General features: G+C 37.9%; 1 protein-coding gene across 1 annotated transcript; it reads right to left on the minus strand.

The window, feature by feature from the left end:
- Positions 1 to 9,588: 9,588 nt before the first annotated feature.
- On the minus strand, positions 9,589 to 21,627 carry LOC147511492 (uncharacterized). Its single transcript, XM_086598486.1, is given in 5 exon segments — positions 9,589 to 9,774; positions 9,871 to 10,258; positions 11,082 to 11,320; positions 18,993 to 19,330; positions 20,277 to 21,627. Coding segments are annotated over 5 exon segments (2,427 nt in total). The 5' UTR covers positions 21,553 to 21,627.
- Positions 21,628 to 23,501: the final 1,874 nt, after the last annotated feature.

A 23,501-nucleotide genomic window follows, 5' to 3' on the forward strand; every position in this document is an offset into this window, starting at 1 on the left:
GACAGAGTTCACCGAATATGCTACTTCACCGAACTCTGTCAGAGTTCAAAACTCTGACAGAGTTCACCGAATATGCTACTTCACCGAACTCTGATAGAATTTAAAACTCTGACAGAGTTCACCGAATATGCTACTTCGAACTCGACCCGAATTTAAAACTCGATAGAGTTCAAAACTTCGACGAGTTCACGAATATGCTACTTCACCGAACTCGACCGAATTTAAAACTTCGGCGAGTTCACCGAATATGCTACTTCACCGAACTCGGCGAGTTCACCGAATATGCTACTTCACGAACTCGACAGAGTTCAAAACTCTGACGAGAATCACGGCATGAAGAATCTGACGAGTTCAAAAACTCTAATGTAGAATCGACATGAAGAATACGACGAGTTCAAAGCTCGACAGAGTTCACCGAACTCGACGAGTTCAAAACTCGACGAGAATCGACATGAAGAAGAATGACAGAGTTCAAAGCTCGGCGAGTTCAAAACTTCGCGAGTTCAAAAACGACGAATCTGACATGAAGAATACGAAAGAGTTCAAAACTCGACGAATCGGCATGAAGAATACAACAGAGTTCAAAACTTCGGCAGAGTTCAAAGCTTCGGCGAGTTTAAAACTCGACGAGAATCTGGCATGAAGAATACGATTGAGTTCAAAAACTCGGACGAATCACGGCATGAAGAATCGTGAGTTCAAAACTTCGAGTTCAAAGCTCGACGAGTTCAAAACTCTAACGAGAATCACGGCATGAAGAATACTTACGAGTTCAAAACTTTGGCGAGTTCACGAACTTCGACAGAGTTCAAAGCTCGACGAGTTCAAAACTCCGACGTATCACGGACATGAAGAATACGACGAGTTCAAAAACTCGGCGTATCACGGCATGAAGAATATGACAGAGTTCAAGCTAATTAAATACCATTCAAACTTCAACGAAAATACCATTAAAGCTAATTAAATACCATTAAAGCATGAAGAATACGACATGAAGAATACGACAACGAAAATACCATTAAAGCAAAGTTTACTTCCAATACAGAAACTTGTTTACTTCCAAGTTTCGCGTTTTAAACAATAATATAAACAATTTCATACCCAATTCATACTTGTTTACTTGTCTAAGTTCATAAACAGTTGAACCAAGCATTTTAAACTTGTTTACTTGTCTAAGTTCATACCCAATTTTGCGTTTTAAATAACAATATAAACAACACCAATAATAAAGTTTACTAGGTTAGTTCATACCCAATTTCGCGTTTTAAACAACAATATAAACAACATCCAAGAATAAAGTTTACTAGGTTAGTTCATACCCAATTTTGCGTTTTAAACAACAATATAAACAACATCCAAGAATAAAGTTTACTAGGTTTATTTCAAACGAATCCAAGCTAATTAAATAACAAATCAAACGAATTAAAAGTGGAAAAATACCTTAATTCAGAAGCTTGGTTCAAACTGGAGAAGAAGAAGCCGAGAGAGAGAGAGAGAACCCAATTTCATGTTTTTTGTTATTTTCATTTTTTGTTATTTTGAAATACCATGAAATTTTGAAATATCGGTTTTATCAGTGAATTAGATCTTCAGATCTTGAGGGCGAGATCGAACGGCTGAGGAGAAGAGTGAGATAAGAGTGTCACTATAAGAGTGACAAACTCTATAGATATATATATAATATATATATATATATATATATATATATATATATATATATATATATATATATATATATATATATATATATATCGGGTTGGCTACGTCGACATACATAAATGACATACGAAATTGACATACGCAGTCCAAAAACGGACTTGCACATTGCTCTAGGGGTTGATTTTTTGTAGATATTATCTCACTACCATGGATAGTATCTCAACAAAAAATCAGCTCAATCGGATGTGTCTAGTCTTGTCAAAAGAGTGTTAAAATTCTGGACCGTTAGATAAATTTATAATTTGAACTCAATTTTTGGTAGGGTTAGACATGTTCAAAGGAGCTGATTTTTTGTGGAGATGATCTTCATGTTATGGAGATTACATCCCCATAAAATCAGCTTTTAGTTCATTATGTAGGTAGGTAGGATTGTGTATGTCAATTCCGAATGTTATTTTTGTATGTTGACGTAGCTAGCCCGCGGATATATATATAAATTGTAATTTGGCAAACATCAATTTGACAGATTTGGGAAGGATTCATCTCTTTCTTTTATTAATTCGAACTAAGGTGAGAATTTTAATGGTTTTCAATTTAATTTTTTCAAGAGCATTGGTTGAAACAAAAAGGTTTTCAATTTTATTTTATTCATCTCTTTATCTGTATGGCTAAGTTTGGTGCATTGGCCGAAACAGAAAGATCACTGATGTATCTAACTATAACGATAAAGCAATGTTTGTTGTATGAGTAAGAGTGTTTGTTGCATCGTTATCTAACTAGAACGAATAAATGTTTATTGTAAGAGTAATTATCATTCTTTATACACAATGTTCTTTAGTTTATATATAAAATTGTTTTAATAAGTGTTAGTTTGATTACTTGTTGTTGAAGTATGTAGAGTCTCACACATTCTCTAAGTGTGAGACCGTATCTTATTTAGTAGTTTCTATTTCGGTGAAACCTATCACCCAGTATAAATATATGGATTGTAGGTTAGAGTAAATACACTCTAAACCCTACTTTCTTCTTATGCCTCCATCCATCTTCTTTTCCACTTCATCTCTTTAACCTAACCAACCAGCTAACCAATATATGAATCTCCTAACATAATTTAACATGGTATCAGAGCCGACTTTGTTTAGAGAATACTAGGAAAGAGATCTGTAGTTTCAAGGTTCCAATTTTAGTATTAGTTGTTGTTTTAGTATTGTTTCACTTCTGCAATCTCTCGGTATTGATAAAAAGGAGTACGTCAGGTTTTCAAAGGGGGAAGGCGTGGTATCGCCATCAATCTGTATCTCTCAGTTTCTACGTACAGGCATGCACGTGCTCGGGTTCAAGCTTCCTCAAGGCGCGCATGCGCTTTTGAGCCTGTATCTCGCAGTTTTTGTGGCAGGCGCGCACATGCTCAGTTTAAGGAGTCTTCAAGGCGCGCATGCGCTCTGGGCCTGTATCTCATAGTCTACCTTCCTTTCCATACAGTGAGCTTTTCAACTCTTTACAATGACTGATGTTGTTCCAAAATCCGATGAATTCGATAATACGTCTGTTTTCTCTGTTGGTATGATCTCTGTCAAATTGGAGGGTGTTGCCAATTAACTTGAATAGGCATAAGCAATTACTGTTTATCTTACTGGAAAAGGTAAGGAAAGTCATCTGACAGATTCCCCAGATGATAAAGTAAAGACAACCTGGACGAAAGATGACGCCTTGGTTAAGAATTTTGTATGGAATACTATGGAGAAGGATGTTTGTAATAATGTGCGGTTTTTCAAAACCTCTAAGGAGATTTGGCAGTATCTACAAGAATCATACTCTCAATCTCAGAATACTTCACGTATCTTTCAGTTGTATGAGAATATCTTTGATCTAACTCAAGGCGATATGTTTATCTCTGAGTATTATAATGCTCTTCGTAGCAAGTGGGAAGAACTGAATATTTATCACCCACTTACTATAGACATAAATCAGTTGAAGAAACAAATAGAGGAATTTCGAGTCTCAAAATTTCTATCTGGACTACGTCCCGAGTTTGCTAATGTGAAAACCCAAGTTTAAGCTGAATCTAAGCTCCCTACTCTGTCTGAAGTCTATTCTCGTCTTTCTCGTATTACTACACCTCCTCCAAGACACAATGAAAGTGCGGCTTTATTGATCTCTCCAAGCAGCAATAACAACCCCTGGTCGTGGTAATGGAGGTAGAGGGCGTAGAGCCAGATATGGAGGTAGTCGTAACCAAGGGAGTGGTCGTGGTCGTGGTATGGGTGGTTTTGATCCTTGTGAGCATTGTGGGCTCACAAACCATAGTTTTGATTTTTGTTGGGACATAACAGGATGCCCACCTTTGCACAAAGCCAACAATGCCACAGTAGTTGATCAGAAAGTGACCGATTTTCAACAAGTTTAAGAAGACCTTGCAACCCTGATGAAGCGGATACAAGCTATTCTAGTCATTTCATCGAGTCCATCCAACCAACCCACTGCAACCCTAGCCGATTCAGGTAAAACATGTCTTCATATAAGTGGTAACAACTCTTGGGTCATTGACTCAAGAGCTTACGATCATATGACAGGTAATCCCCATTTGTTTTCTAATCTTGAGTATACTCACACACCATCATATGTCACATTAGCAAATGGGGCTAAGTCTAGTATTCTTGGTCGGGGTACTATTCAGTTAACTCATTATGTATCACTTGTTTCTGTCTTGCTTATTCAAAATTTTCCCTTTAATCTATTGTATGTTCATCGTCTCATCCAATCTCTTCACTGTAATGTCATGTTTTCTTTCACTCATGTTGTGTTTCAGGATCTATAGACAAATACACTTGTTGGTGGGGGGTATAAGCATGGCGACATTTATTACTTTCAAGATGGTTATGGGCACTCTCACCAGAAGCAGGCTTTCACAATCTCAGTCTCTCCTGTTCAGTGGCATAGACGTCTTGGTCATCTTCCTCTGGCTAGTTTGTGAAGTTTAGTTCCCAATATTTTTTCTAGTATTCAGTCTTTAAGTTGTGAGGTTTGTGAGTTAGCTAAATATCGTCGTGCTACTTACAAAAATAGGTTAAATAAGTGTTCTAGTACTCCTTTTCAGTTAGTTCATTCAGATGTATGGGGTCCTTGTAGAACCACTGGCCTTTTTGGAGCCAAGTACTTTATTATATTTATCGATGATTTCTCTTATGTTTGTTGGGTATATATTATGGAAAATCGTTCTCAAGTATTCTCTGTATTTCAAAAATTTTATGTTGAGATTATTACTAATCGGTATTCTGCACACATGCATGTTTTTCGAACTGATAATGTCAAAGACTATACCTCTGCAATATTCAAGTGTTTTTTAGATGACCATGGCATTACACATCAAACCTCATGTGTGGATACACCTCAACAAAATGGGGTTGCTGAGAGAAAGAACATACCCATTCTTGAAGTCACCCGATGCTTAATGTTTCAAACAAATCTCCCAAAGTTTTATTGGGCAAAGGCAGTCCTTACTGCCAGATACTTGATTAATCGTATGCCCTCTTCAGTGTTAGGCGGAAAAACACCACACTCTATTCTTTTTCCTAGTCAACCTTCTTTCCATCTTCCCCCTTGTATTTTTGGTTATGTCTGCTTTGTTCATAATCTTCAACCGAGTCATGATAAGTTGAACTCGTGCTATTAAGTGTGTTTTTCTTGGGTATTCACGTACACAGAAAGGGTACAAGTGTTATAGTCTTCATCTGCACAAATCCTTTGTCTATGCCGATGTTACTTTTTTTGAAGATGTCATGTTTTACTCTTCAGAAGGGAAGGTGTCCTCTGAACGATTTGAGGACTGTGTTCTTCCATCTGGTGTTGTTGATCTTCCTGCGACTATATATTGGTGTTAATGAGGGAGCTAATGATCAGGTTACCACTACTGATGTTGGAGCTCTAGCAGACGGAGCGTGTGCACACCCTACTGATGCCCTTACAGGAGTGCGTGCGTGCCCCTTGCCTACAGTTGATGTTCGCGATCCAGCAGACGGAGTGCGTGTGCTCCCCTTGCCTGCAGTTGATGTTCGCGAGCTTGAGGCTGCCAGTTCCACTGCTCCGCTACCCTCACCTCTTCCCACTGTGTCTGTGGATCCTATTGTCATTCCATCTGACCTCGATGTTCCTATTGCCCTACGAAAACTTGAGCGTCCACCTGCCCGTATGCGTCTTCCTAGTAAGTATGCCCAATATTCTATTTCTCAGTATGTTTCCACTGATCATTTACCACCATTTGTTAAGTCTTTTGCTACATCCTTGTTGTCTGTCTCTGTCCCTTCTGAATACATGGATGTTTTATCCCATCCTGGCTGGAAGCAAGCAATGGACAAAGAGTTGAGTTTCTTGTATTCTAATGACACTTGGGTCCTTACAGATCTTCCTTTTGGGAAGAAAGCGGTTGCTTGTAAGTGGGTTTTCACTGTTAAGCATAATCTGGATGATACTATTTCTCGTTTAAAGGCTCGTCTTGTTGCTAAAGGCTTTACCCAGACTTATGATATTGATTACTCTGAGACGTTTTCTCCTGTTGCAAAGTTAGTCTCTATGCGTACTGTTATTTCTATTGTTGTTCATCATCACTGCCCTCTGTTTCAGTTGGATGTGAAGAGTGCCTTTTTACATGGAGATCTCCTAGAGGAAATCTATATGGTACAACCTCCTGGTTTTGTTGCTCAAGGGGGGAAAGTCTGTCGATTAAAGAAGTCTCTTTATGGGCTCAAACAGTCTCCTAGAGCTTGGTTTGTGAAGTTTAGCTAGGTTTTAATGGCTATGGAATGACTAGGTGTGAATATGATCATTCCGTGTTTTACCAAAAGACCCAGCAAGGAATTATTATCTTAGTTGTGTATGTTGATGATATCATTGTCACAAGGTCTGACAAACAGGGTATTGCTCGACTTAAAGTCAATCTCTCAAGACAGTTCCAGACCAAAGATCTAGGAGAACTGAAGTATTTCTTAGGCATTGAAGTTACAAGGTTCCTTGGTGAAATTCATCTCTCACAGAGAAAGTATGTATTAGACCTGCTCAGTGAGACAGGTAATTTAGGAGCTCGCCCAGTAGAGACTCCTATGAATTCGAACGACAAACTCCAGTCAGATGTTGGAGGGTTGTATGCTGATATTGAGGGATAGCGTAGACTGGTGGGAAAGCTGATCTATGCTACTATCACTCGCTCAGATATCTTGTTTGCAGTCAATGTAGTATCTTAGTATATGCATGCACCACAGATTCCTCACTACTAGGCAGTTATTCGTATTGTGTGGTATTTGAAAGGTTTTCCTGATCATGGATTGGAATATCGTTCTAATAGAAATTTTGATGTTGTTGGGTATTCAGATGCTGATTATGCATGATCAGTTTCAGATAGATAATCCACCACTGGGTATTGTACCTTCCTTTGTGGAAATTTGGTGACATGGAAGAGTAAAAAGCAAATAGTTGTGTCAAAGTCAAGTGTAGAGGTTGAGTATAGAGCTATGGCTCAGGGGATTGGTGAGTTAATGTAGATTCGTAATCTGCTACATGAGTTAGGTTTCGAGGTACAGCTACCGATCCCTCTTCATTCAGGACAATCGGTGACCATTCATATCGCTTTTAATCCAGTATTTCATGAGTGAACTAAGCACATAGAGGTAGATTGTCATTATGTTAGGCATAAGGTTGAAACAAAGGAGATAAGTACTCCTTATGTGGCGTCTTGAGATCAGTTAGCTGATATCTTCACCAAACCAGTGATTCATTCAGTTTTGAATTATATTGGTAACAAGCTGGGCATGAGCGATATCTATGCTCCAGCTTAAAAGGGGTGTTGAAGTATGTCGAGTCTCACACATTCTATAAGTGTGAGACCGTATCTTATTTAGTAGTTTCTATTTCGGTGAAACCTATCACCTAGTATAAATATATGGATTGTGGGTTAAAGTAAATATACTCTAAACCCTACCTTCTTCTTGTGCCTCCATCTTTCTTCTTCTCCACTTCATCTCTTTAACCTTACCAACCAGCTAACCACTATATGAATCTCCTAGCATAATTTAACACTTGTTAAATCGTACTTTGATTAGTTCACCTTCAAAGTTTCTTTTTATAGTTATGGCAAGTCGTCAGCATACCCGTTGGTTCCCCACGATGGATAAGATCCTAATTGAATTATTATTAGAGAAGACTCTAAATGTTAGTGGTAGAACCTCAAGGAATGGGTGGGAAACCGGGACCTTAATAGAGGTGGCTGCGATTTTGAATCGAAGATTGAACTTGTCAATTGGGGTTGACCATGTATGTTCTAGAATTAAAACTATGAAGATGGATTACATAGCTGTGAAGGAACTTGTCAACGCTACTGAGTTTGGTTTTGAATACAACCAAGTAACCAAATGTATTATTATTGATCGTCAAGCATGGGATGCGTATTTCAGAGTAATTTATTTGACTATCTTGTAACAAATGATTACTATGTTTTATAACCATAACGTGTTTGTAAGAAATTGTTTATTGTTATAGGCACATCCCGTAGCGAGGCACCTAAGAGGGAGGATGTTTCCTCATTTTCCTCAAACTTGTGTCATTTTTGGCTATGACTATTTACAACATACTGTCAATGTTGGTGAAAGCTTTGGCCCAGTTCTTGGTGAGACATCACAAGCTGAAAGTGTACTTGATGAAAGCTTCGATGATACAAAAGTTGAGAGTGGTGAAAGCTTTGGTGGACATGGTGAAAGTTCTAGTGTTATTGATGATACTACCCCATTCAGTTGAGTATTTATTTCCTTCAGTGGAGTATTCATGGCAGTAGACTTCGTAGTTGTTGAAGTTACTTGTTATTCTGTGAATTTCGTATGTGTTTTAGATATTTTTTAGAATGAGATTCTTCATGCAATCTGTTAGTGGTGGTTGGTGGGGTTGCTGGGATGTGTGTGGTATATCGTGTAGGTGTGTGTCGTGTTGGTGAAGTGTAGGCTGCAGTGTGTTGCTGATGTGTGATTTTGTTGTGTGTGATATTGGTGTGTGTTGCTAGTGTGTGGGCTGGTGCTGTGTAACTGTGAGGGTTGACGTGTGCTTATGTGTGTGCTGCTTTGTGTGAAGTATGTGTTGTTGCTGTGTGAAGTGTAGGCGAGTGTGTGTGTTGCTGCTATGTGAAGTGTAGGTGAATGTGTATGCTGCTAGTTAGGGTAGGGATCGGGTCGGATATGGCTATATCCGAATCCGAACCCGAACCCGATTATATCCGAAATTTAATATCCGAATTCGACCCGAACACGATCGGATAACACTAAAAATTCAAAAAAATCCCAAAAATTATATCCGAATCCAAACCCGAACCCGAACCCGACATACCCGAATCCGAATCCGACCCGAATACATAAACGGATACAAAAATCAACCCGAATCCGATATATTTGGTAATCAGGTCGGGTAGGATTCGGGTCTACCCGACCCGATTCCCTGCCCTACTGCTAGTATGTGAAGTGTGTGCTACTGCTCTGTGCGGCTAGTGTGTGTGCTGTTGCTGCTGTGTGAAGTGTACTTGGTCAGTTTTTTCAATTGAATCTACAGCAAGGATGACGTTGCTGAATGTGTAATGAAAGCAGGAAATGACTACCATTTTCAATCATAGTTGTTGAATTCTGTTGCGAGTGTGGGGAGGATATTGTTGCAATTGTGTTTAAAATTTCTGATGTACTTATTGATATCTCTGGTCAGGACTCTGTAAAATTTGTAGTGCAGTTCTCTGTTGAAGTTTGTCAGATTTGAGTATGGATTCAAGTACATGTAATGAGGTTGGCAGTGTCAAGTGAGCTGATCCTCTTTGTTTTTGGAACTTATGCTTGCATTTATTATTTGTATACTGATTTTGGAACTAATGACAAGCTCATGAAAGTAATACGTAATACTAAAATAATGTCAATAGGTTAAATGGTTCGACTCTTCTTCTATATTCTCTACCCCTTCATCTCCAACTTCTTTATCTAGAATCACTACTTCCTCATTGGCGTGTCCAGCATTGCCCCCTTCCCCAGTTGCCACATCACTCCCAAATACGATAAGCTTCCTCAAAATGAGGAAACATCTTCTTTCGTAGGGGCCTTGCTGTAGGATGGGCATATAACAATAAGCAATTACTTATTACAATATATAATAATAATACGTAGTAATTTAGAGTTATAAGATAGTAAAATATATTACCTTGCAATACTCTTCCCATGCCACATGATCAACATCTATACTTTTGGTTTGTTGGTTGTACGAAAAACCAAAACCACTAGCCTCGACAACCGCCTTGGCAGCGAGGTAATCTTTCTTCATTGTTTTTAGCCGAGAACGTACATTCTCACTCCCGATTGACATATTCAATCGTTGATTTACAGCCTCAGCAACCTCTTTTAAGGTCTCGGACTTCCACCCATTGTCCGACTTCTTACCTAAACCATTTAGAGTCTTTTCTAACAAGACCTCAATTAAGATCTCATCCATCGAGGGATACCACCGGATTTGCTTCTGCCTCGGAATAGGTGGTTTGGTCACCTCACACTCAGTAACCACATGATTACCCTTGGATGAGTGGCCCGCTTGCCTATCCATAAATGTTGGAAGTATCATTAAAATACAAACATATATATAAATATCAAATTCATTAATAACTAACAACCTCTAATAAATATATCAAATTCATTAATAACTAATAACCTCTAATAAATATTCATTAAACAAATTCATAGATAACCATTCAATTTTATCCAGTACAGGCCATAATTAATACAAACACCAATTCACTAATAAAAATTCACATTAAAAAGACAACGTGAACCATTATAAAATATAATTAAAACATCATCACATATTTAATGTGGTCCCATGGTATCTTGCCACATCATTAAAGCCAGAGCATCTCTCTAATTTGTCCAACCGTGGGCAGGTACCATATCAATTTGAACTTGTTGGTCTTCATTATCATTAGTGTCATCCTCATTAATGCCCGCATCCCCATTTTCCTCATCCGTGCTCGATTCTTCATCGGTTAACGTACTATATGGGTTTTCCTCCCTCAAGAAGTTATGGATAGCACAACATGCAAAGATTACTTTCGTGTGTACACTCGTATCACAATGAGGAGCATGCCTAAGACATGCAAAATGTTTCTTCAACAACCCGATTGTTCTCTCAACAACCATACGCAATGACGAATGCCTAATATTATACAACTCTTTGTAATCTTGAGCATCCTTTATGCCTATATATGTCACGGAGATGATACCGTGTGCTACGGAAGGGTGTGAGGAATCCCGGGACTAATGCGAAACCAGCATCCGCAAGATAGTACTTCGATCCTGGGACGGTGTCATGTTAAGTTTAGTATATGACATTTTCATGTGCTAAGATAGATTACAATTATAAACCTTGACATACCAATGGGTAGAGTAAGTTTGTGCCTAGGGCGAGATACGACACTCCTCAAGACTCGACCATCGTGGGCAGAACCCTCCAATCCAGCAAGTACATAAGTAAACTTCATGTCAAACGTACAGGCAACCAACACATTTTGGCTGACGACACCCTTCCTATTACGATATCTACCCTGGTCTTCCACATCTACTTTGGTAGCAATGTGAGTACCATCAATAGTACCCACAACGTCCTAAAACCAAAAACGTTTGTTAATGACAATTTTATAAGTCAAAAGTTTAATAGGATGGATATCAACATGCATCTATATCTCTCTAACCTGAAAATATTGATGTCATTCTTTTGTTTTCGATCACTACTTAGGAGAGTTTGCAACAGTAGCATTATTGACCACTTCTCTGTATAACCTTAAAACCACTTGCAATACCACATGGAAATAACGATGAACTGTTTTACATGAGCGGAAGAATTGCAACTCAATATTTCGCTGTCGCATGTTGATAAGCACCCAAAACTGTAAGATAAACTCCGTAGAGACATTATATATTGGTTAATTATGTGTGTAATAAATGCAAATTAATTGTATTTCCATGCTTTTGCAGGTTTCGACACGTAAACAATGAAATTTCAACAAAACCGGCATTTTGACATGGAAACAAGGTGAATATGCTAATTGGAAACAAAACCTTTTTATCAAGTCCAAAAGAAGCCCATTGGAAGCTTAAATCAAGCCCATGAAGCCTGGTTAAAATAATCAATTTCGGGTCAACCCTGGTCAAATCTTGCAAAAAAGTCAGCAAAACTTCAGAAAATTATATCTTTTGACTCCGAACTCCGTTTTGGGCGTGTGACCTGTCAAAACGATCAGCGTGACAAGCTCTACACAATGGCATATAGGTTCTATAAATTTACTAGACTGGGAATTAAAACATGTCCGAACCAAGACAAAGTAAAAATCCAATTATTATTCATCATGATGTCATTAAGTGGAAGCTTATGTAATCACCCACTTTTTCCACTTAATAAATGCACAAACCACTCCTAATTATTTATCTTGTAATGGGAATTACTATTCACCCACCTTCTCCATTTAGATTAAATAAATTATATTATAAAAGTAGATTAATTTGTAACATTTTGATTGAAAATGTAAGATGTAATCTTGGCCACCCATTTCACTCCTTTGAAACTATAAATAGGAGGGGTGGTGCTCTAAATCAACTTGCCAATTTACTTGTGATTTGTGGTCTTGTAGCCCCTCACTCTCTTATTCTTCTTCTTCTTCATTTTCATTAGTTATAGTTCTACTAATGAAGATGTAACTCAATTGCTTAAAATTTAACAAGTTTGATTTTTACTTTAATTACAAAATAGTTAGAAATGGAAAACAAACTAGAGGTTGAAGAAGTGCTCTAGAGATATGGTGCTAATTTAATCTCTTATGCTAGTAGAATTTCTTTAGAGATTTAGAAATTATAATAGGGATCAAAGTTTAATTATTCACTTTGATTTGTCTATGAATCAAAGTGAATATGAAAACTAACAATTGAAATATGTCTTTCATTAATAGTAGTTTGAATCACATGGTAAATCAATCCTCCACACTTCTCTCTCCTCTATCTTCTTTAGTCATTTTAGAATAAATTTGTTACTAGTAAATTTTGTAACTTATAATTAAAAGAAATAAAGTGTAGTATAAAAACTTCCACCTAAAGCCTTCTCTTATTTAAGGTTTCTCTTGAGTAGTCTAGCTAAGTTGTGAACAAGTGCTTCAATGTTAGGCATGGGACGATTCCTTTACCCGAACTATATTTCAACATGAATCGAGAGTAAGATAATTGACATAAGTGTGAGTTGGAGTAACGTCTAATTTAATACTTATCACATGTGATGCCTGATTGTGTACAAGAAATACGCGACTTGCTCCTCGACTGACAGATACCGGCTGTCATTTAGACCAACTCCGCCCAAACAGAGGCAGAAGCGACAAAACATTTCTCTATTCATCATTAACATGTTATGACAATAGCGGTCAATGTCCATATAAAACCTCCTCAACACAACACTCCGCTGCATATCCATATTCTTATGCTGAGCCCTAGGTATGGGTGTAGGTATAGCTCTAACAACCCTACGCCTAGTCATATATACACTACACCATAACAACCCTACACCTATATATAGGATATATATATATATATATATCTTATACCACCAATCGTAGTATGCCATCATAGCTTGAGAAATAATAACAACCACCAAAGTCGCGATTGCCTTATGCTCACGTGTAGTTCTCCTCATTCTACACAAACTCATAATGTGTAATATGTTAATTAGTTATCAAAACAACTATTCATAATAAATTTATTCACAACTTTTATAGCATTTGGTACTATGGTAGACTCCATGACATGGCTCATTGATAGGAAATTAACCGGCCTAAATAAACAGGCTAATTAAATCATATTTTATTTATTCTAATACTCGCAAGCGCACGAGGTCTATCGTAATAGGTGCGCAAGAACGAGGTCGATCCCACAGGGATTGCTGTTTAGAAACATTTGAATACTAAAATATTACTTATCCTAATTCGAACAATATTTGTTGATTTGAATTGATTACTACTAAAACTATTTTACTTAACTACGGTCTAAAACGGAACTAAACTAAATAATTGGGTTTCTGTTACGCGGAGGGAATACTAGGACTATGACTCCATCTTAAACCGTTATTTGTATTTGTATGATTGGATTCTCTATTTCAATTTTTATACGAGCGGCATTGGCAATGAGTATTGACTGCCGTCTCGATGATATGAATGTGGTAACTCTTAATCGATAAGTATCTTCTAACGGTTCAGCACTAAGGTCAGGGTCACATAAATATTCGTCTTCTTACGGCATGAATAGTACACAACCTGGACTTAAACAGTAAAAACGTGTTTAACTAATAACAAAAGTGACCAAACAATATCGCATGCATCACATACCATATGAAAGACTAAACCTTTTGTTAATTAATCATGAACAGTGAAGAATTTATATAAAAATGAAGCATACTGAAAATCAGATAACCAATCCCAAACACAAACAACATGTTCCAGACTTCGTCTGTCCTAGCTTGGAACTTAGTTACACATTATATATATAACAGTGAAAGTAAAAGTAAAAGAGCCCATAAAACAAAACCGAAATCATGCCGTAAAGGTTTCCCTTCTTTTCCACTTCCTCTGCGTCAACAGTTGCGTCCACACTCAAAGTCTCGGCCTCTCTCCCTGTTCTCTGGTTCGGTCTCCAGCTTCAGCCTCCATTCTCTAGTTTTCTGTTCTGCCTCCCTTTCAGCCCAGAGCTCCCTTCACTGCTGTCTTCTCCCTTATTCGCGAGAATCCCCTTGAAAAGGAAACTCCTTTGGTTTCGGTATGGGATCGGCAGTTTTTGGTTGTCTTTGGAAAGTTCTATTTTGGTGGAGATTTGTAACCGAGAGATTCGGTACGAATTTTAATTGGAATCTTATATGCTGTCGTGGGTTTTGATTTTGGTTTATTGGTTAGTTCGATTATGGAAGTTTGAATTGCTTTGAATGGAAGGTTTCCTAGTTCTGTTCGTGAGAATGGGAAAGGAAGTCTAAAGTAATGATCAGGTGGTCAAAGGACTATAATGGGATGACGTTTAAATGTTTAATGGGCTTTGGTGTATATGGGCTAGTCTATTTAAGTGCTAAGAATTGGCTTGGTGCACATAGTCCGGTCTTTAGCTCATGGGATTTTATAGTTGGGTACACTAATTCCTTCAAACTGACTTTAGCCCGCATGGTCCGAACTCAAGAATTCCAAACCACCAGTAACGACACAAGCTCCAAAGCTAGTAAGCTATAACCCATAGCCATGCCCCAATGTGAACAACATATATATTTCGCACCTCTAGACCAACGTACACACTAATATCTTCGATTCTTTTCAATATCGACAATATTAATCAAGTTATTCTAATTCCTGCAAAATCACCGAAAATACACTAACTTAATCAAACAAATAAAATAAACGGACTAAAGCGATGATATAAAATTGGTAAATAATGTAACATTTACGTGCTTATCAAATACCCCAAACTTACATTTTGCTAGTCCTCGAGCAAAACTATAACTAAACTAATAACAAAAACAAAAATTCTAACTCACTTTCGTAGGAATCACGATTACACTTAGCATGTGCAATAAGCCTTTTAAACCCCTAGGTTTACCCTAGTGGACGAGTTTAGTCTCGTGAGAGTTTTCAGAGAAGATACTCACAAACTTCATCTATACTATAATGACTAAGAAATAACAGTAATGTTTCCTTAATTTAATCTCAGGTATTCATGCATCTCACTAGTAAGGAATAAAGAATACTCATTTTAAAACCTAAGTTAATACATGCATAATAATCAAATCATCTAAAAAATAAACATACATGCAATGAACAAAACTATGAAATGCACGTGGTGTGTCCGTTCTGAAACTTTGGAATAAGCGTCCCTAAGTAGGTCCTCACAAATATGTCAAGACAAAAATACTCGATTTTTTCCACTCGAGGTTTAAGCTCACTCCGGTGTAATGCGAGTGGGAACACTTTTCCTCTTAATCTCAATGACATCCAAAGGAGCCGAGGTCAATCAAACACATCTGTCACTTACTATCACACCAACCTATTCCTAATTGAGCTAAAGGTCTTTATTAGGTGTTATGTATGGCTTAGGTGATAGTTTAAGAATAAATGGAATGGATAAACAAAATAGACAAGTCTGAGAAAATAAGGTCTTCAAATTCCGTAACTAGAGAAAGTCTTGTTCTTACTTTGCTTCTGCACTTTGTTTCTATCCTTAGCCCTTTTGTTTTGGCTTTTTGACTCCTTTGATTCTATTTTTGGAGTTCTAACTTTTTTTATTTTATTTCTATTCATTTTTCTTTTCTTTGGATGGAAACTTTCTTTTCTTTATTTTTCTTTTGAAGCAACTAACAAATTCTTGATTTTCTACAGGTCTTTCTCATTTCTTTTCTTCATTTCATCCTATTTCTCAAACTTATCAAATGGGTAGGCTATTTTTATTTATTTATTATTATTATTATTATTATTTTATATATAGGGTAAGGAATTTGCGGTTTATGAAAAGGCTAATAAAAGGCTCAGTGGGGTGACTAGCGAAAAAAAAAATATTCTTTAGGTTTGAATTTCTGGCTATATCGATCCAAAGATTGCCTAAATTCTCTTTTAGAATATGGTATGGTGATCAAGCAAGTGAACGTGTGTTTTCTCTACTCGGAATTAATTTCTCCCTTGTGTCATCACTCAGATATCAACTCATATGAGGCTTTTAGGCTAGATTCTCACTAGATATGTAAAATTAAGCACTCTAACATAGGTCTCAGAAAAGTACTGCCAACTACAAATATAACGTTCATGCAAGACATTTAGGAAAAGATGCAGAGACTATTACCTATATCTTAACTTAAGTTTCTTAATAACTACTCTTAATTCTAATGCTAACTGAGATTTCTAGACTATAATCATCATAAAAAAGGAAACAATACCATTACCCCTAAGTGCATAGTATACATAAGTTTTATTTTTCGCTAAACAAAACATTTTGTTCCCACCCCCAAACTTAGTTTAGACATTGTCCTCAATGTTGATAGATATGCTTAATTCCAAAAATTAATAACATGGACAAGTAAAAGAATAAGGAAAGAAGTTACCAATAGCTCCATGAACAAAAAATAAAACTCGAGTCACCAGTAGAAATTAGTACCTCACTAAAGATATAATATCGATAAAATAGAACAGGAACCAATTTACTATGACGACTAACCTGTGGCATATATCTCATTTCATAGAGTTACACCTCTCCAAAAACAAGGAAAAAGGTGCTAAAGTGGAATGCATGAGATATGCGAAAGGTACACATGACTCAAAAATAAAAACATGGGTTGCCTCCCACAAGCGCTACAGTTAACGTCTCTAGCAGACGAATGCTTCACACAACTGTTGGGCTTAGTGTCGCAGCCATCCACAAATAAAAACATGCATATAGAATAAGCAAATGCGAACAATAAAATGGAAAATAAGTTCCCAACTATTATGGCCATATTCATTGCTCAATCCTGTTCACCGAACTCTTTTTGGTTGTCTTCGCTTAGTTCAGTGGGGTTCGACCTGACCAGTCCGCAAAAAAACTGGAAATTTTCGTGTCCACAGAGGTCAGGGCGCGGGTGCGCTCTGAATTTTTTTTTTTTTTTTTGGAGTTACAGTGTTTTGGGCGCAGGTGCGCTCAGAGTTGAATTTTCTGACAGCGTTTAGGGTGCAGGTGCACTCAGAGTTGAATTTTCTGACAGCGTTTAGGGCCCAGGTGTGCTCCACTTGGGGGCGGGTGCGCTCAGAGTTGCTGAGGTGCTAAAATGGTGAAGAACAATGGGAAACGTGGGACTGAAAGGTGAGAGATGAAAGTTAGGCGTAGTGTGGGTTGTGAGTGTAGAATGAATGAAGTTTTTAGAGGTTTTAAATTGCTAAAACGAATCGGGAAGTTGCCAAAAAGTTTTTACGGCAATTTCCGGAAATACTAAAAACATGGGTTGCCTCCCACAAGCGCTACAGTTAATGTCTCTAGCAGACGAATGCTTCACACAATTGATCAGTGCTATGTGGGCTTATCAACAAACCGGATACTCAATCAGTCATGATAAATAGGATCAAGCAGACTTACCTCTTCCACATCCTGCCCGGCCAAACCGTCAAGGTATGGTTTCAAACGTTGACCATTTACCTTAAACACACGACCATTCGTAGGATCTTCTATCTCAACAGCACCATGAGAAAAAACAGTTTTAACAATGAAAGGACCAGTCCACCTAGAACGTAACTTACCAGGAAAAAGACGCAAACGAGAATTATATAGCAAGACTTTTTTATTAGGTTCAAAAGACTTTCGAAGAATAGATTTATCATGAAAAATCTTAGTCCGCTCTTTGTAAATCTTGGCATTCTCATATGCCTCATTCCTTAACTCAACTAACTCATTCAACTGAAGTTTACGTTGTGAACCAGCCTTACGCATATCGAAGTTAAACGTTTTAATGGCCCAAAAAGCACGATGTTCCAATTCTACAGGCAAATGACATGCCTTTCCAAACACAAGCCTATAAGGAGACATACCAATAGGAGTTTTATAAGCAGTTCTATAAGCCCAAAGAGAATCATTAAGATGTTGAGACCAATCCTTACGGTCAGGTCGTACAGTCTTTTCTAAAATCTGCTTAATCTCCCTATTAGATACTTCAACTTGGCCAGTAGTTTGAAGATGATATGGGGTAGCAAGCTTATGAGTAATAGAGTACTTTTTCATTAAAGATTCAAATGCTCGGTGTGTAAAATGAGTACCATTATCACTTATAATTGCACGAGGAGTACTAAAACGAGAAAATATATTATATTTTAAAAAGTTAACTACGACTTTATGATCATTCGTTTTACATGGCACCGCCTCAACCCACTTAGAAACATAGTCTACGGCAACAAGGATATAAAGATAACCAAAGGAATGAGGGAAAGGACCCATGAAGTCTATACCCCATACATAAAAAAGCTCCACAACTAAAATAGGGGAAAGAGGCATCATGTTCCTATGGGAAATATTACTTGTACGCTGGCATCTATCACAATTCAAACAAAACTCATGTGCATCCCTAAATAGAGTAGGCCAATAAAAACCACACTGCAAAACCTTCATGGCAGTCTTTTTAGGACCAAAGTGACCACCACATGCATGGTCATGGCAAAAGAGAGAATACTATGAGACTCACTCTCGGAGACACATCTCCTAACAACTGGGGGCATGACTTAAACAAGTATGGATCATCCCGGAAAAATTCCTAACCTCAAGAAGAAACTTAGATTTATCCTGTTGTCTCCAATGAGAGGGAAACTGTTTCGTTACAAGATAATTAACAATATCCGCATACCAAGGCGATTGTGATATAACAAAAAGTTGCTCATCAGGAAAAGATTCATTTACAGGCAAAATATCAGTAGAAGATTCTACTATAAGTCTAGACAAGTGGTCAGCGACCACGTTCTCCGTACCCTTCTTATCCCTAATCTCTATATCAAACTCTTGCAACAAGAGTACCCAGCGAATCAAACGCTCTTTAGCGTCCTTCTTAGTAAGGAGATATTTCAAAGCCGAATGATTAGTAAACACGACAACCTTAGACCCTATGAGGTAAGACCTAAATTTGTCTAAAGAAAACACAACAGCTAACAACTCTTTCTCAGTTGTAGTGTAGTTCATTTGTGCATCATTAAGGGTTCGACTAGCATAATAAATAACATGGGGCAACTTGTCAAACCGTTGACCTAAAACAGCCCCAACTGCATAGTCAGACGCATCACACATTAACTCAAAAGGCTCACTCCAATCAGGTGGTTGTATGATAGGAGCGGTAGTCAATAAATTCTTAAGCTTCTCAAAAGCTTTCATACAATCGTCATCAAAGACAAAAGCGACGTCCTTACCAAGTAAATTGCATAAGGGACGAGAAATCTTGCTAAAGTCTTTAATTAAACGCCTATAAAAACCAGCATGACCTAAGAATGACCTAATATCTTTCACAGTCTTAGGTGGTGGAAGACCAGAAATGACATCAACCTTGGCCTTATCGACCTCAATTCCTTTACTAGAAACAATATGACCAAGAACAATACCCTGTTGAACCATAAAATGACACTTCTCCCAATTCAACACAAGATTCTTCTCCTTGCACTTAATTAACACTAATTCTAAAGCGGTGCAAACCCTCATCAAAAGAATCCCCAAATCTTGAGAAGTCATCCATAAACACCTCAAGAAACCTTTCTACCATATCAGAAAAAAATACTAAGCATGCATCATTTGGAAGGTACCGGGTGCATTACATAATCCAAAAGACATACGACGATAGGCAAAAATTTCCAAAAGGACAAGTAAAAGTAGTCTTTTCTTGATCCTCGGGGATAATACATATTTGGTAATAACCGGAATAACCATCAAGAAAACAATAATATTTATGACCGGCTAACCTCTCGAGCATCTGGTCAATAAACGGAAGAGGAAAGTGATCTTTCCTAGTAGCCAAATTCAACTTACGATAGTCAATGCAAAAACGTCATCCGATAGTCATACGGGTGGGAACTAACTCACCCTTCGCATTTTTAACTACTGTAAGCCCAGACTTTTTAGGGACAACCTGAACAGGACTCACCCATTTACTATCGGAAATGGGATAAATGATACCCGCATCTAACAACTTGAGAACCTCAGCTCTCACTACCTCTTTCATGTTAGGATTAAGCCGTCTCTGAAACTCACGGGTTGGTTTAGCATCCTTCTCAAGATGAATATGATGCATACAATCAATTGGGCTTATACCATTAATATCGGCAATATTCCACCCTAAAGCTGCTCTATGCTCTTTAAGAACCCTAATCAATTTGCCTTCTTGTTCATTATCCAGATTAGAAGCAATAATAACCGGCAAAAAATCATCAGGTCCCAGAAAAACATACTTAAGAGTATCAGGTAATGGTTTCAACTCTAGCTTAGGAGGACTCTCTATAGAAGAGACTGGGGCAGACTCAGATGGAGTCAGATGCTCTATTGTGGCTTTCCACGTATTAGTTTCTAAAATTGGGGTTGCATCCAGTAACGCATTAACTTCACAAATTACATCATCCACATCACAACCTCTACCAGAATTAGTTAAACAAGACTCAAGAGGGTCATCAAAATAACTCTCCAAGAAAGTCTCGTGAACTATACTATCAATAAGATTAACATCCCAAAAATCATCAGGTTCAGGAGGTTCTTGACCCACATTAAACACATTAAGTTCTGTAGTCATGTTACCAAAAGAAAGTTTTAACACTCCATTACGACAGTTAATGATAACATTAGAAGTGGCTAAAAAGGGACGACCTAAAATGACCGGAATATGGTGTTTAGGATCTTAAACAGGTTGTGTATCCAGAACAACAAAGTCAACAGGGAAATAAAATTTATCAACCTGAATCAAAACATCCTCAATAACACCACGTGGAATCCTAATAGACCTATGTGCCAATTGAAGGGTAATTGGTGTAGGTTTCAACTTACCAAGACCAAGCTGTAAATAAACTGAATAAGGTAACAAATTAACGCTAGCTCCTAAATCAAGTAATGCCTTCTCAATCATATGATCACCAATAACACAAGAAATAGTAGGGCATCCTGGATCTCTAAACTTAGGCGGGGTTCGGTTTTGGATAATAGAACTCACTTGCTCAGTTAGGAAAGCTTTCTTGTGCACATTCAACTTACGTTTTTGTGTACACAAATCTTTAAGAAACTTGGCATAGGAAGGAACTTGTTTTATAGCATCAAGTAACGGAATATTTATTTGAACCTGTTTAAACATCTCCATTATTTCATTAAGATTAGAACCTTTCTTAGCCGGAATCAAACGTTGGGGAAAAGGAGCTTTAGGTATATAAGATGGCACAGGGGTTAGTCTCCCGCGGCGGTAGGAGGTTCTACACCCTTCCTAGAAGTATTATGACTATTAGATTCACTCACCTCACCTTCCTCCTTCTCACACTCTATAGGATCAGATCTGACCTCAGCGTCCTTAGACATCTCAACCCTATTATCAACACGTTTTCCACTCCTAAGAACAGTGATAGCCTTGGCTTGCTCCCGTGAGCCCCTGGTTTAAGTTAGAACTTATTTCCAACTGACTCCTCGGATTAGCTACTGGTTGACTAGGAAACCTGCCCTTGTCCCTCTCATTCAAAGTATTAGCAATTTGACCTATGATGATTTCAATCTTCCTAATGGCTTGAGCATTATCCTGAGTAGCAGTTTGACTGGCTTGCATAAACTGTTGTGTTGTGTCCTGGAATTTCATGGTGTTTTGTGTTAATTGAGCAATGGCCTCTTCTATAGGTGAAAGTTTAGGTGGTTAAGGTGCATACTGTGGTACTGGGTTTGAGTTAACCACGGGGCCTCCCTGATGTATACCTTTAGACCAAGACAAATTGGGATGGTTACGCCATCCGAGGGGTTATAACGATGTTAGAAAAAGGATTATTGTCCGGCTTTTGGTATGAATTAAAAGCATTGACTTGTGCATTTACACGGGGCAATTATCTATAACGTGATCAAGACTTTCACCGCCGGACACCCGGGGACTTCAACATTGGTAATCTGGAGCTAGAGACTTTGTCTCTTTTTCTAGCCTCGAGCTTCAACTCTTCTAATTAAAGCGGCCATCCTAGCGTTAGGGGTCGAATTCCTTGTCAACGGAACAAACCCTTCTTCAGTAGTAGTACTACTAGCCACCTTCTTAGGCTCACGACTAGTTTCCCATTCTTTGGACCTTCTCGGAGACTTCTTCTAAAAAGGTCCACGCTTCTTCTGATCTTATCACGAAATCCCGGTACTCATGGTCTCAATCATAGCCTTAGAATTAAAATCGAGACCCTCATAGAGAATATGCACTAGCCTACCGTTCTCTAGGCCGTGGTTAGGACACTGCAAGAGCATGTCCTTAAACCTCTCCATACACTTCCATAATGACTCTCCATCAGTTTGGCAAAAAGATGACAAGTCTTTTCTAAAAGCAAATCGCCTTTATGATTAGGGAAAAAGTTCTTTAAAAAGACAATGCATAACTTTTCCCATCCCGTTATGGAATTCGATGGGAGAGTGTGAAACCAACTCTTGGCTTTTTCTTTAAGAGAAAATGGGAACAATTTTAATTTTATAGTTTCGTCACTAAATTGTTGAAGCTTAATAGTTCCACAAATATCCTCAAATTCCCTCACATGAAGATATGGGTCTTCCTCTTCCGTCCCCCTAAACTTAGGAAGGAGCCCGGCCAGATTGGGCTTCAACTCAAAGTGATTAGCATTGGTTGGGGGAGCGATGCAAGATGGTCGGGTTGTCCTAGTAGGATATATATATTCCTTAATAGATCTAGGTACTTAGGCAATCACGTTATTGTTATTACCCTCCATGTCGGAAAAATTGGTGTATTGCCAACAAAAGTTTGGTACCTCTAATTCGGGATGCCTACTTCTCCTAAGGAGAGTGCGTTCAATCTCGGGATCAAACGGGTGTGTAGAGGTGTGTTATCGGACCGAAGTTACTACCATAAACTACTTCTAAAACCTAAGACTCTAATAAAAGATGACATAATTCACACAAACAATACCAAACAAAAATTACAACCCGTGATTGAATTTTAAAACTTGTTTAATATATATTTGCTCCTAAACCCAAATCACGATTCCCGGTTCTTGTGCAAAAAGCACCGTCCACTCGATCCACGCGTAAAAAAGGTTTTCCTAGTGAGCGGGCTAAAACCTGTCC

The sequence above is a fragment of the Coptis chinensis genome, chromosome 3 (assembly GCF_015680905.1).
Source record: "Coptis chinensis isolate HL-2020 chromosome 3, ASM1568090v1, whole genome shotgun sequence".
Taxonomy (NCBI): Eukaryota; Viridiplantae; Streptophyta; class Magnoliopsida; order Ranunculales; family Ranunculaceae; genus Coptis; species Coptis chinensis.